We start from the raw sequence: 13458 nt of genomic DNA, 5'->3' as shown, positions 1-13458 counted from the left end.
CGAGCCTGGCCGGAAGCGGCCGCTAGGAAGCGACGCGCAGCCGGAAGTGGTGCGCAGGCCGCAGCCCGGAGGGGCAGGGCGCCAGCAAGGCGACCTTCTCAACATGGCGCCCAATCGGCGCGCGTGAAGGCGGATCTCGCAAATCGCTGAGGCCAATGGCGGTCCGCAAGAGGCGGTGGGGCGGGGAGGACGGCCGCTGCTCGCCCAACCCGAAGCTCCGGAGGTGGCTGGGGCGTGAATTTTCTGGAAGGCGACTTTAAAGGCGCCTTGCCGGAGTGAAGGGCGTTTCGGTGCCGCGCCGGCCAGAGAGGGCGCATTTGGTGGCAGGAAGCGAGCTGCGTCGAGGTCGTGGCGGAACCAGACGGTGACCTGCTCAGGATGAACCACAAGAGCAAGAAGCGCATCCGCGAGGCCAAGCGGAGTGCGCGGCCCGAGCTCAAGGACTCGCTCGACTGGACCCGGCACAACTACTACGAGAGCTTCCCACTGAGCCCGGCGGCCGTGCCGGTGAGCGGGGCGCGGGGCGCCGGTGCCTGGCCGCGGGCGGGGCCTCCCATTCAGCGGCGGTCCTCCTTCGGTGCCCGCTACCCGAAGGCCGCCTGTCCCCGGACCCTTTGGGGCGATGGGGCCCCGCAGCCGGGCTGTCAAAGCTCGCTCATTAGGGGGAGCTTCGAGCCCCTCCCTCCCTCGAAGGGGTGGCTCTGAGTGCGACGTGCTCACTCTCACGCACGTGGGCATCCCTCCCCTCGGAGGAGCCTGAGGCTCGGTCATTGCTAATGTATGTCATTGCTAATGTGTGTCGTTGCTAATTGGCCCTGTGGGACACCTTTATCCACCACCGGACTTCTTCCTGTGTTTTTAACGGGCCAGGTCTTTTGTTGTTCCCCTAGGATAACGTGGAGAGGGCTGATGCCTTACAGCTGTCTGTGGAAGAATTTGTAGAGCGGTACGAAAGGCCTTACAAGCCCGTGGTTCTGCTGAATGCCCAGGAGGGCTGGTCCGCGCAGGAGAAATGGACTCTGGAGCGCCTCAAAAGGAAATACCGGAACCAGAAGTTTAAGTGTGGCGAGGATAATGACGGCTACTCGGTGAAGATGAAGATGAAATACTACATCGAGTACATGGAGAGCACCCGCGATGACAGTCCCCTTTACATCTTTGACAGCAGCTATGGTGAACACCCCAAAAGAAGGAAACTTTTAGAAGACTACAAGGTGCCCAAGTTTTTCACGGATGACCTTTTCCAGTATGCAGGGGAGAAGCGCAGGCCCCCTTACAGGTGAATTATTCCACATCAAGTGTTCAAAAACCTTAGACAGTGTGGCTAGCAGAGCTCAATCTAACCTTGTGAAAGCCGTGAGTGGATCCTCCCTGCGCACTGACTCATTTATGGTCCTACTTTGGAAGACTGATTTCATTGGTCTGGGGTCCACGCAGACGTCTGGCTGGATTCCTCAAATTCTCCAGGCATCTAGCTTGGTTTTTCCGCCCCCTGCATGCAAGTATGTGTACCAGTGCATGCCTAGTGCCTGAGGAGGTCAGAAAAGGGCCTCAGATCCTCGGGAGCTGGATTGATGGATAGTTGTGAGCCACCATGCACTGTGTTTGGGTTTTGTTTTGTTTTGAGACAGGGTCTCATTGTATAGCCCTGGCTATACTGTGACTTACTATGTAGACCAGGCTGACCTCAAACTCAAAGAGATCCTCCTGCCAACGCCTCTGCCTTCCGAGCGCTGGGGTTAAAGATGTTCGACATTACCCCCACCTGTGCTTTATGTGTTTATTAGAGGGGCACATGTGGCACAGCACATGTAGAGTTCAGAGGACAACTTGTAGTCTGTTCTCTTCTTCATTGTGTGGGTCCTGGAGATTTTTTGTTTGTTTTCTTTGAGACATGGTCTCACTATGTAGCTGTGGTTGTCCTGGAATTTGTTCTGTAGACCAGGCTGGCCTGCAACTCACAGAGATCCACCTGCCTCTGACTCCTGAGTGCTGGTATTAAAGACACTAGGTCCAGCTAGGTTTGGGTTTTTTTTTTTTTTTTTTTGAGACGGTCTCACTGTGTAGCCCTGGGTGGCCTTGAATTGACAGATCCACCTGCCTCTTGCCTCCAGAGTGCTGGGATTAAAAGCTGGGACCACCACAGGCAGATAATAGATAAGCCTGTATTTTTTAAAAAGTCCAGCAATAATTTACATCAGTGACTTTTCTTTTTTTCTATCAAGACATCAGTTCATACACGATTTACTTACTATTGGGTACCACAACTTGTACAGTCTCTGAAGTAAATAAGCATAATACGTGAGGATATGATAGAGACTGTACATTTCAGATGACCCTTCATGTCTTCATGTCTACCTCCTATAGGTGGTTTGTGATGGGGCCACCACGTTCTGGAACAGGGATTCACATTGACCCTCTGGGAACCAGTGCCTGGAATGCCTTAGTTCAGGGCCACAAGCGTTGGTGCCTGTTCCCGACCAGCACCCCCCGAGAGCTCATCAAGGTGACCCGAGAAGAAGGAGGGAACCAGCAAGATGAGGCCATTACCTGGTTTAACGTCATTTATCCTCGGACACAGCTTCCGACCTGGCCACCTGAGTTCAAACCTCTGGAGATATTACAGAAACCAGGAGAGACCGTCTTTGTACCAGGTATAGATGAGCTAGAAGAAACCGTTCTTCCCAGCTCCGACTGGATTCTGTAATTGCACTGATTGGTTGTTTTGGAGTAGAATTATAGCGTGAAACAAGTCCAGAGAGAGTGCGTCTCCACCTCCACGTGCCTGTATCCTGCTACCTGGTGTCTCTGAGTAGTGTTCCAGGTTCTGCCTGCTTTCTGTGGCTCTTGCTAGAGTGCAGGGCTGGCTGGATTGACTTGGAAAATCCCAGCCAGACAGCTGCTGGATGATGTTTCTAGAAGTGAGACTATTTAAAAGCGAAGGGTTCTCCTCCTAAAACTTTCGCCTTTACAGTATTAGTCACACAGGGTTTCCAGGAGTCAGTGCAGTTGAGGCAGACGGTCTCTGTCACCGTCGCTGAACTTCGCCCTTGAGCAGGAAAACAGCCATAAAGAGTAGAAAACAGCAAGGGTACGGCTGAGCGGAGTTAGACAGCGGGTCGTCTGCAGCCTCGATCGGGAGCGGCAGGGCCGAGCTGCACTGAATGGTTTTGTTGGATTTCAGGGGGCTGGTGGCATGTTGTCCTCAACCTTGACACCACCATCGCCATCACCCAGAACTTTGCCAGCAGCACCAACTTCCCTGTTGTGTGGCACAAGACGGTAAGAGGGAGGCCCAAGTTGTCCCGGAAGTGGTACAGGTGAGAACCTCCTCTTCCTCCCTCTTGCTCTGTTCCGGTTCCTTCCCCAGACGTGAACAGGGAAGAGTTGTCTGCTGCAACACTGTGCTTGGGAACGGCTGGGTCTGTAAACCTGTGGGTAGAGAAGGCCCGAGGTCAGGGCTAGTTGTCAGGCTTCTGCTAGCCTCCAGGTGGCAGGGTGCGGCCCTGCATGTTCCATCAAAGCCACAGTCAAAATAGAGTCACAATTGGGATGTCTCGCATTTTGTTTTCACTCTGTTTGCTCCCTTTTTCGTATCCTTTTGTTGTTGTTGTTTTGGTTTGTTATTTTTTAAAAAATAAAAACTAGCACTAGCAAAAAAAAAAAAAAAAAAAAAAAAGCCTTTGTTGAGGTTTTCTTTATTTCCCCCCAGAAACATTATTCATTTGAACCTTCAGTTCTTGTGAGGCAACTGCCCTGGAGACTTAGCTCCTCTGTTTATCCACAGAACAGATACAGCACGGGCAGCGGCAGTTCAAGCCACCCCCAGCCACCCCGTGCCACTGTGTCCCAACCCTGACCTGGAGGGACCAGCTCTCGGGGTAAGAGAGGGATCCTGGCTTGCTCCATGCTCTGCCTCCCTGCTGAGAGGCCAGCAAGGGTGGTGGCTTCTATTCCCCTGGACTCGGGCCTCAGCATATGCAGGTCCTTTGTCGCTGGTCACAGTGGACGCCAGATTAGGTTGCTGTTGGGGAGGGCTGCTGCTCTTTGCGACAGCTCAGTCTCTCTTCCAAGTGATGGGGGTGGTCTCTCTCGTGTGACGTCTTATTTCTTGTAAACCTAATTATTTCTGCTCTTTCTAGTATAATCTAACAAACTCCCACCCCCTTCACTAGCACCTTGCTGTGGGAAGGAAAGGCTTAAAAAAAAAAGAAAAGAAAGAAAAAGAAAAATCAGCTAGAAAAGGCTTAGGGAGGAAAGTAGAAAAAGGAGCAGTTTCTCTCCAGGGAAAACTCTTAAGGACTTCCCCCTCCCCCAGGAAACTCGGCCTCCAGAGGTGTGTGGCTAGTGCTCATTCGGGCGTGTGGCACTAGAACGTAGTTTTCCTTCAGCGAATGTGGGCAGCCGTGTGGTCTGTCCAGCCCGGTTGTCTCTGCAGCCGCTCCAGCCGATGCGCTCGGCGTTCCCAGGTGCTGTAAGCAATGGAGTCCTCCACTTTGAGTCTGTCATTTTGAGTGGCTCTCCCCACCAGCTGTCACAGCCCTGAGAACCGTACCTCTTGCCCTTCAGGATCTTGAAGCAGGAGCACCCTGAGCTGGCAGTCCTGGCGGACGCTGTTGACCTCCAAGAGTCCACAGGCATCGCTTCGGACAGCTCCAGCGACTCTTCCAGCTCCTCCAGCTCCAGCTCCTCCGACACAGACTCAGAGGTGAGGGTCCCCGCCCCCCCAGTGCCCAGCCCCTCGGGTGGGGGGGTGGACAGGTTCCTCATGTGCATCTTGCTGTAGTACACCCTTCTGCAGCCTCACACACGGGAACTACATCCATGCAGAGGTGCTTGGGTGTTTGGAGGTTTGTGAAACAGTGGCCTTGTGACCATAGGTAGCACATGGCAGTGTCAGGGCCCTTGTTAGAAATTTTCCTTGTGGATGGTAACACCCAAGCCTAGAAACAGGCAGACCCAGAGACCTGCTTTAGTTAACACTAGTTCAAGGTGAGAGGGTGCTATACATTGATGGATGTCACCGTCACCGTCACTGTCACCATCACTGATGCTTGCCTAGCCTAGGAAGGCCCTGTGGTCAATGCCTAGTAATTCAGAAAAAAAGACAAAAAAAGAGGGATTTTATCCGGGTGGGATTCTTGTTTTTCAAAACAGAGTTTCTCTGTGTAACTCGGGCTGTCCTGGAGCTCACTTTGTAGATCCACCTGCGTCTGCCTCTCAAGTGCTGGGGTTAAAGGTGTGCATGCCCACACCCTGCTGGTTCTTTTCTATTTAAACATTCTGGTTTGAGCTATCTCTCTCTAAAGAACATTGCTCCTCTGTGGACAAGCTTCACAGTGAATTTGTCCTTCAGAAGAGCAGGAAGTGCTCCTGGCCACTGAGCTGTCTCCCAGCCCCTACAGCTTCTGATATGGCACTGATTTATTAAGGGCGTGCCTGTGCATACAAGCGTTTGCCGTAGCACACACTCGGAGGGCAGAAAACGACTTGGAGTTGGTTCTCTCCTTTCTTGGGAGCCCCAGGGTCATGAAGCTTAGCATCAAGAACCTTTACCCGTGGAGCCATCTCCCCAGCCCTAAACTGTTTTTTCCTTTTCTCTCCCTGTGTCCAGTGTGAGTCTGGGTCTGAAGGTGACGGGACAACACACCGGAGGAAGAAGAGGAGGACATGCAGCATGGTGGGAAACGGGGACACTACCTCACAGGACGACTGTGTGAGCAAAGAGCGCAGCTCCTCCAGGTGACCGCATGCGGCAGTTGTCTGGGCAAGGATGTGCTCGAAGCCATGGGCAAGGCCCAAGCCTGGGGAGGGGCAGCCCATCGGAATCTGCAGAACCAGGGAGGGTGACACCGGAGAACGAGGACTCGGAATGGGAATTGATAGCATTTGGTACAGTGGCTTTTTCTCCACGCTCATGTCTTAGCAAAGGGCAGAGGTGTGTAGACGGTGCCAAGGAAGCCCTTTCTTTCCCTATTTAATAAAAGCAATCCATTTTACATCTGGGACAGCTTTCCTTTGGGCATGCCAGAGTCTCCCTGTGGTGTGTGTGTTGGGGGTGGGGCGTCCCACTGGTGCGTGTCCTGTTGGGGGGACACCTGGAACAGCGAGGGAGCTGGGACAGCTGTGAGGTTTCCTGTGTAACATGTTAATCATCTCTCCAGACTTGTTTAAAAAAAGTGGGAAACAGAAAACCAGGATTGGATCTAAGGAAGCCAGGTGTGGGTGGCACAGGCCTTAATGCCAGCACTCGGGAGGCAGAGGCAGGCAGAGCTCAAGTTCAAGGCCAGCCTTCTCTACAGAGTGAGTTCTAGGACTGCCCAGGCTACACAGAGAAACCCTATCTGGGGGGACAGACAGACCAACTGGATCTAAGTACTAACTTCAGAGAACCCAAACGAATCTGCTGGCACCTGCCCCCGGTGTGCACCTGGGAGGTGCACCAGTTGGGACTGTGGGAGATAGTGACGTTCTGCAGTGCTTGACTGCTGAGGGTGAGGGACAGTTCTGTGGCCTTCATTCATCTCAGAGCATTTGAGCACTAACTGCATAATCAAGTCCAGGACCCTGGCTCCTATTCCGCATTCTCTTTGGGGAGAATCGGGTTGGCTTCCCCGTTGAATCTGTGGTGCTCGGGTGCATTCTCCACCCTGGTTGTCCTTTCCACATCTATGCTTAGGTGTGCTCTCTGCCTGTGAATCATTTCGTACGTTCCCATCCCATGCTTGGGAGCTGACAGCTGTTATGAGGTCTGAGGTTTTGCCTATTTGGGGTAGGGGCAGTTGAGACAGTACCTGACTGCATAGTCATGCAGGCTTTGAAGTCAGGATCCTCCTGCCTCAACCTCCTATGGGCTAGAATCATGCACCACCAAGCACACTCACCTTTGGGGTTCTGGTTTTTTGTTGTTTGTTGTTTTGTTTCTCGAGACAGGATTTCTCTGTGTAACAAACAGCCCTGGCTGTCCTGGAACTCGCTTTGTAGACCAGGCTGGCCTCGAATTCACAGAGATCCACCTGCCTCTGCCTCCTGAATGTTGGGACTAAAGGCGTGCTCCACCACACCTGCAGGGTTCTATTTTAATGTTGCCGTCTAGCTTTGGCCCAGCTGTGCCGTCTGCATGACAGTTACAGGCAGTTGTGCTTTCCCTGGCAGGATCAGGGACCCTTGTGGGGCGCTGTGCCCATCTCTGAGCAAATCGACTCCTGGGGTGGTTCCTGTGTAAGCTGTTGGTTCCCCACCACCGCCACCCGCCTCAGTTCCCGGCTTGTGCTCCCATCTTATCCTCTGTCTTTGACTGTGCATCTTCCTGCTCTGGCCCCAGCTCCTTTCTTTGAGTCTGTCCCCTGCTGTTGGTAAGGCTCAGCTGTGTATCCAAGCAGAGCCAAGAGTGGTGTGGTGAGGCCTTGATCCGTGAGAGAAGTGCCCGAGTGTGTGCCGTCTTCTGGACCTCACTGTGGTTCACTGTGCCTTTGCTCACCACTTGGTGCCATATTAGGATCGTTCTGCACAGGGGCGTGCGTCTATGAAGTCTCATAATTCATAATCTTAGTCTTCACAGTAAAAACCTGGAGGTAGATAGCAAGGGCGAAGGCTGAAAGAAATAGAGCAGCAGCCACCAGAGACTTCTTACCTCTGCGGAATCTCAGATCTAACGGGGTGTGTGTGGGGGTGTGAATCCTCAGACTGAATGGGGGCCAAGATTCTGTCTCCACCTCCCTAGTGCTGGGATTAAAGGCGTGTGCCACCACCGTCTGGCTTTGTTTCTCTTTTAGACTGGATCAATCTTTATAGCCCAGGGTGGCCTAGAACTCCTGATCTTCCTGCTTCCTCCTCCCAAGTGCTGGTATTAAAGGTGTGTGCCACCACTGCCTGGCTTCTATGGTTAACTAGTAGCTAGCTCTGCCCTCTGATCTCCAGGCAAGGTTTATTTGTCAGAACACAAACAAAACATACAACATTCTCAGTGTGATATATTTTGGGGGAACAGTAGGAGACATGATTGGGCCTCGGGGAAGGTGTTCCTGGTTTTTTTGTCTCAGAACTTGAGTTGTAAATAGGTCAGGTTCTGATAGGTCAGTTCCCACATGATGAATGAGTAAGGAATGCTCTGTCTACAGGGAACATCATGACCAGTGTCCTCATACTTCTGCCTCATGCATCAAGGGTGGTTTGTACATGCAGGAAAGAAATCCTGGCATGGAACTGGCAGCTTTTGGGGTCTGTGGGTTCTTTTGAATAGCTCTGGTGGGAGTGGGGGTTAACCAGCGAGCTCCTCACTTGCCCCCTAGACTCACCTGCTTGCCTTAATCTGCCCCTGTATTGAAGGAAAGTTGTATCAATAGAGGAGACTTGTCAAGATCTTGTCCCAAGTCCGACTGACTGTGATAGGGAGCTCCTGTAGATGCACTGGAACTGTGATGCTGCTGCCTATAGAAAGAACACCCCAGGACACGGGTCACAAGGACACTTCAGGCTCTCCACCAAGTGATAGCCAGGGGGTGGTGTCTGTTTGAAAAGCACTCTCGAATCTTCAGAAAGCCTTTTCCCTGTGTTGCCCCTGGAATACCTCACTCACCCTCTACAACTGCTCCTGCCCCAACCTGTTTAAAAAAGAAATGGCCAGTGAGATGGCTTAGCAGGAAAGAACAGGTGTCACCACAACAAATAACTTGAGTTCTAGCCCTAGAGCCAACATGGTGGAATGAGAAAACCAATCCCAGACAAATAAAATGAGGCTGGAGAGATGGCTCAGCTGTGACGAGCACTGGCTGCTCTTGCAGAGGACCTGGGTTTGGTTCCCAGCATCCACTTGGTAGCTCATGCACTCCAGTTCCAGGAGATCCTCTTCTGACCTCAGCAGGCACCATGCACACACACGGGACACATACACACATGCAGGCAAAATACTTGAATGAAATAAACATATTTATAAAAATAAATCTTTAAAAAAAAAATAGCTGGCATGGTGGCACATGCCTTTAATCCCAGCACTCAGGAGGCAGAGGCAGGTGGATCTCTGAGTTGAAGGCCAGCCTGGACTACAGAGTGAGTTCCTAGTCTTCCAAGGAACATAGCAGAGCTTGTCTGAAAAATAATAAATAATGTTTTTAAAAATTTAATAAAACACCAGCTGGGTATGGTGTGCCAGCAGTGCAGTAGCCGTTGGCAAGCTAACGTGGGCAGATCAGCTGAGCTCTAGAATTCAAGACTAGCCTGGACCACAGAGCAAGGGAAGTTAGGCAAGGGGATCAGTTCAAGGCCAACCTCCACTACATCGCAAGTTCAGGCCCAGCCTGGGCTGAGTGAGATCCTATTTCAAAACAAATTAAAACAAGCAACCAAAGAAGAGATCTCTTTGCCACCAGGGGGCAGAATGAGGCACAAAGCCAGTCGCCTGGCGGGTGCAGAAATCTGAAATGGAAAAATCAGCTCTCCTAGTTCTCCCCCAGCTCCAGAGGTGCCGCCCAGTCACTAGACATCAGGAATGGGGCACCTGACCACCCTGCAAATAAGTGTGCGGTTGATCCTAGCCGGGTTCTGCACACGTGTCTGCTTACTGTCCCTATGGACACGTCAGATACACTCTGTCATAGAATATTATTTTAAGGTGTGTTACTTTTGTTTATGTTGCATTTGTGTAACTCTGTGAAGCTGTGTTACTGTGCCTGTGTAAAACACCTGATGGTCTAATAAAGAACCGAACAGCCAATAGCGAAACAGGAGAAAGGACAGGTGGGGCTGGAAGGCAGAAAGAATTAAGAGAAGGAGAAATATGGGGAAAAGAAGGAGCCAGAGAAGGAGGCAGACTTCAGGAACCAGCAAGCCTCGGAGTAAGAGTAAGATTTACAGAAGTAAGAGAACGGGAAAGCCTGGAGGCAAAAGGAAGGTGGGATAAGTTAAGGCCGGACCTTTATAACCAAGAATAAGCCACTGTGTGGGATTTACTTGGGAGCTGGTGGCAGGTCCCCCAAAAGAGAAAAGACACCCCCATTCCACTGAGCATATCAGAGACAAGGTAGAGGGGCTGAGGAGTGGAGTGGTGGCCAAGCACTCGGGACAAGGAGGTGGAAACCCCCCCTCCCCTGCATACGTTCGGACGTAACAGTAGAGAATTCAGCAACACGACACTGTTTGCTGAGCCACAGCTGGCCTTACTAAACCAAAGAGCTGGGTTCTGGGCAAAAGGAGCTGCGGTTGACTCCAAGTCTCCCAGAACATCGTTCACCATCAGCCTGGTGGAGCCCACACTACACAGGCACGCCTCTGCCGTCTCAGCCCTGGGGCCTAGGGTTCCTTCCTCCATTCCCCTCTTGCTGACTGCAGATCCCCGAATCCTAGTTGTTCAAGCCTGGAGCAGCATTTCTCAGGCCTGCAGGTGGGTCAGGGCCTGGGCCCCTGGCTGTGGCCCTCGGTGGCGGTGGCTGCTGCTGTTCACTAGTGAGGTAGGAGGCTTGAATGAGTGTATTACAACAGTCAGAAGTCAAGTGTGGCTCTCACAACGTGGGCACTAGACCTCAGGACAACAGGGGCCACCCAAGCGGTGGGTGGGAGGGTGCATGTGGTATCTGGAGGGCAGCCGAAGGTGCCCAAGCAAAAGGTGGGGTGGCTGATGTGCCAATGCTTTACCCAGGAAGGCGGAGAGTGCAGCAGATGTAAAAGGTGCTGGGTAGGAGGCAGGTGTGAGGATGCAGCTGTAGATTGTTACCTTAGCTGTGTATGGCATTCCCACAGAAATGTTTGGGGTGTGTAGTCTGATGAATTCAAGGTGGGGCCTGGCTCCTTGTAGGGCCCCCATGTCAAGATGACACATTGATTTCAGAATATACTGTCTCCATCCCAAAAGTGGGCTCCCTCCCGTGTGGCTCTCAACTGTGTCTCATTGTTTAGTTTAAGAACTTGAACCACTTATCCCCCAGGAATCTCCCCAGGGGGAACCTGCCCAAGCCTGCTGTCTCCATGGTAACTGGACGCTCAGAGGAACCAGGTTGTAAGCACTCTGGTCTCTTGTAGTTACCAGAACACCAAACAGCCTGGGGTTTGTGCCCCTCTTGCTGTGGGCTTGACCACAGAATGCTGTGACCCTGCCACTGGAGTTTCCCCTCTTGTGTAAACCTGTTTGCCATTTCAATAAAGCGAGTAGATTGGGGTCGTGTCTTATGCTGTGTTTTCTTCTTTCTGATTCCAAGGTCAAGGTTTAGGATATGCTCTGTTAGCAGAACAGACTTTTTGTTATTTCTTGAGACATGTTCTTTTTGTGTAGCCTTGGATGTCCTGAAACCTGCTGTGTAGACCAGGCTGGCCTTAAACTCACAGAGATCCACCTGTGTCTGCCTCCCAAGTGCTGGGATTAAAGGCTTGCCCAGCTCCAGGACCTTTTAAAAATTCATTTTATGACCAGGCACAGTGGACAGCCATGTCTCAGAAAAACTTTTAAAAATACATTTTTATATTTTGTTCTTTTTTTTTTTTTTAAAGACAGGTGACTTTGAACCCTCTGCCTCAGTGTCCTGGGTACTAGAATTATACTGGGCTAAAAATACACTAAAAATAAATGGGAACAGGGAACTGGAGAGATGGCTCATTTAGAGCACCTGCTGCTCCTGCAGAGGACTGGGGTTTGGTTCCTAGCACCCACATGGTGGCTCCCAGTCATCCTTAGCTCCAGTTCCAGGAGATCCAGCACCCTCTTCTGGCCTCCACAAGCACCAGGATTGCATGTGGTGCACATACATCCCTGAAAGCAAAACACTGATTAAAAATAAAAGTCAATAAACAAGAGCCTGGGTTTGGGAGCGGGGTGTAATAGCTCACATCTGTAGTCTCAGCACTGGAAAGGATCAATGCAAGTTCAAAGCCAGCCTGGACTATCGAATGAAATCTTGTTACTAAAAACAAAACAGGATGTGGTAGGGTGATGGGGGCAGTGTGCGTGCGTGCGTGTATGTAGGGAATAGGCTCCTATACTTTGGCTGCACATCCTGTAGGGGTCAAAAGCCAGGAACCTAGAGACAAACTTCTGCATTGTATAGTTGAGCTTTTTCATCAACTACCTCTAAGAGGAGACACATACATGTCCCTTAAAACCAGTGACTGTTGCTATAGAATTGAGCTGTCCCTGTTGCTGGGGGATCTTCCTGTCACAGCTGTTTATCCCAGGTAAGATAACACTTTGTCCGGGAGGATGTAGCTCAGTGGTAGAATACTTAGCTAGTGTGCTTGGGATTCCTTCCCAGTCTAGCATCTAGCCAAAGTTAGAGCCTCATTTTGTTGTATTAGTGGAGACTGCTCAGGTTGGCCTTGAACTGGCCTCAAGTGACCTACCTACTCAGCTTTCCAAATAGCTGGGATTATAGGTGTGCACCACTATCCAGGCTGGGGAGCCCAACTTCTTTCTGTTCTTTTGAGACAGGGTCTCATGTAGCTCAAGTTGGACCCAGACTCATTGTGTAACCCAGGCTGGCTTTGAACTGATCCTCCTACCTCGACCGAAAACTGGGATTACAGGCATGCATAAACAAGCCCAGTAGAGTTTTTGTGTGTTTGTTTTCCACTAGTCCCTTTTTCGGACAGACTTTGTCCTGTATTTAGAAAGTAATTAGAAGGTGGGTGGGAGTGTTAGGGAAATAAATACACAGTTGGACCCAGTGTGTTCTACACTTTAATCAATAGAACCCTAGAAAAGATACGGAAAAACAAAAACACCCTTCTTTTCACCTCATTCCAGCCCCTTGCTGAAGCCAGGATGAGAAGCCTTCAGCAAAAACTCATGAATGCCACAGCTGTGGGCCATGCCTGCCAGTAACCCACTTCATGAGAGATTTCCCGGACAGGGTCTCACATGCAACCCTGGCTGACTTGGAACTTGCTATGTAGATCAGACTATGTTTGAACTCACAGAGAACCATCTGCCTCTGCCTCTGGAGTGCTGGGATCTGGGATCGAGGGTGAGAGCCACCATGTCCCACTTTGAATTATTTTCCTTTTGGGGGAATTAGTGTTCAATTTCCATGAACCTCTTTGGACTTGACTCCACACGTTCCCCCATAGTGCCCAGATCACCAATACTCAAAGATGAGCATTTCTGTGTGCGGTGTGTGTTGTTTTGAGACAGGATCTTCTACGGCCCAGAATTTACCCTATCCGAGGAAGACCTTGAACTCCTGATCCTCTTGCACCCATCCACTTTTCAAGTGCTGGGATCACAGGTCTGCAGATCAAACTTCTGCACAGGGCTGAAATGAAGCCAATATAAAGACAATGAACAATGAGGCTTTCACCTAATCCAGCAAGCCTGAGCTGAGCTGGTGCCCCAGAGCATCAACCAGCGAGGTGTGGGCTTTCCAGCGCCTCCCCAGGTCCGCGCTCCAAGTCACCCTGAGAGCGCGAGGGGGCGTGGTTTGGGGCGGGACTCCGCCTCGGGGCGTGGCCTGCTGGCCGGGCGCGGCGGGCTCCCTC

General features: G+C 51.3%; 1 protein-coding gene across 6 annotated transcripts; it reads left to right on the top strand.

The window, feature by feature from the left end:
- The first annotated feature begins 27 nt into the window (after nucleotides 1-27).
- Nucleotides 28-5999, top strand: Jmjd6 (jumonji domain containing 6, arginine demethylase and lysine hydroxylase). 6 transcript variants are annotated; one of them, XR_013041984.1, is made up of 8 exons: nucleotides 28-507; nucleotides 891-1279; nucleotides 2368-2654; nucleotides 3185-3320; nucleotides 3793-3881; nucleotides 4319-4469; nucleotides 4570-4708; nucleotides 5615-5999. XR_013041984.1 is itself a non-coding variant. In XM_042283169.2 (7 exons), the coding sequence occupies exons 1-7, from the start codon at nucleotides 379-381 to the stop codon at nucleotides 5744-5746; spliced, it is 1263 nt and encodes a 420-aa protein (XP_042139103.1). In that variant the 5' UTR covers nucleotides 28-378; the 3' UTR covers nucleotides 5747-5890. The 6 variants fall into 6 exon arrangements, 2 of the variants coding, with proteins under 2 accessions (XP_042139103.1, XP_006998127.1); XR_006075041.2 differs by having other exon boundaries at nucleotides 3788-3881; XR_013041985.1 differs by lacking the exon at nucleotides 4319-4469.
- Nucleotides 6000-13458: the final 7459 nt, after the last annotated feature.

This window comes from Peromyscus maniculatus, chromosome 8, assembly GCF_049852395.1.
Source record: "Peromyscus maniculatus bairdii isolate BWxNUB_F1_BW_parent chromosome 8, HU_Pman_BW_mat_3.1, whole genome shotgun sequence".
Classification (NCBI taxonomy): domain Eukaryota; kingdom Metazoa; phylum Chordata; class Mammalia; order Rodentia; family Cricetidae; genus Peromyscus; species Peromyscus maniculatus.
Note: the sequence above shows the minus strand (reverse complement) of the source record. Positions and strands in the feature narration are given on the sequence as shown.

Coding starts and splice junctions, on each gene's coding strand:
- Jmjd6 (XM_042283169.2), top strand. CDS start 379: ATGAACCACAAGAGCAAGAAGCGCATCCGCGAGGCCAAGCGGAGTGCG. Junction 3,882..4,569: donor TGGAGGGACCAGCTCTCGGG/GTAAGAGAGGGA, acceptor CTTGCCCTTCAG/GATCTTGAAGCAGGAGCACC. Junction 4,709..5,614: donor CCTCCGACACAGACTCAGAG/GTGAGGGTCCCC, acceptor CCCTGTGTCCAG/TGTGAGTCTGGGTCTGAAGG.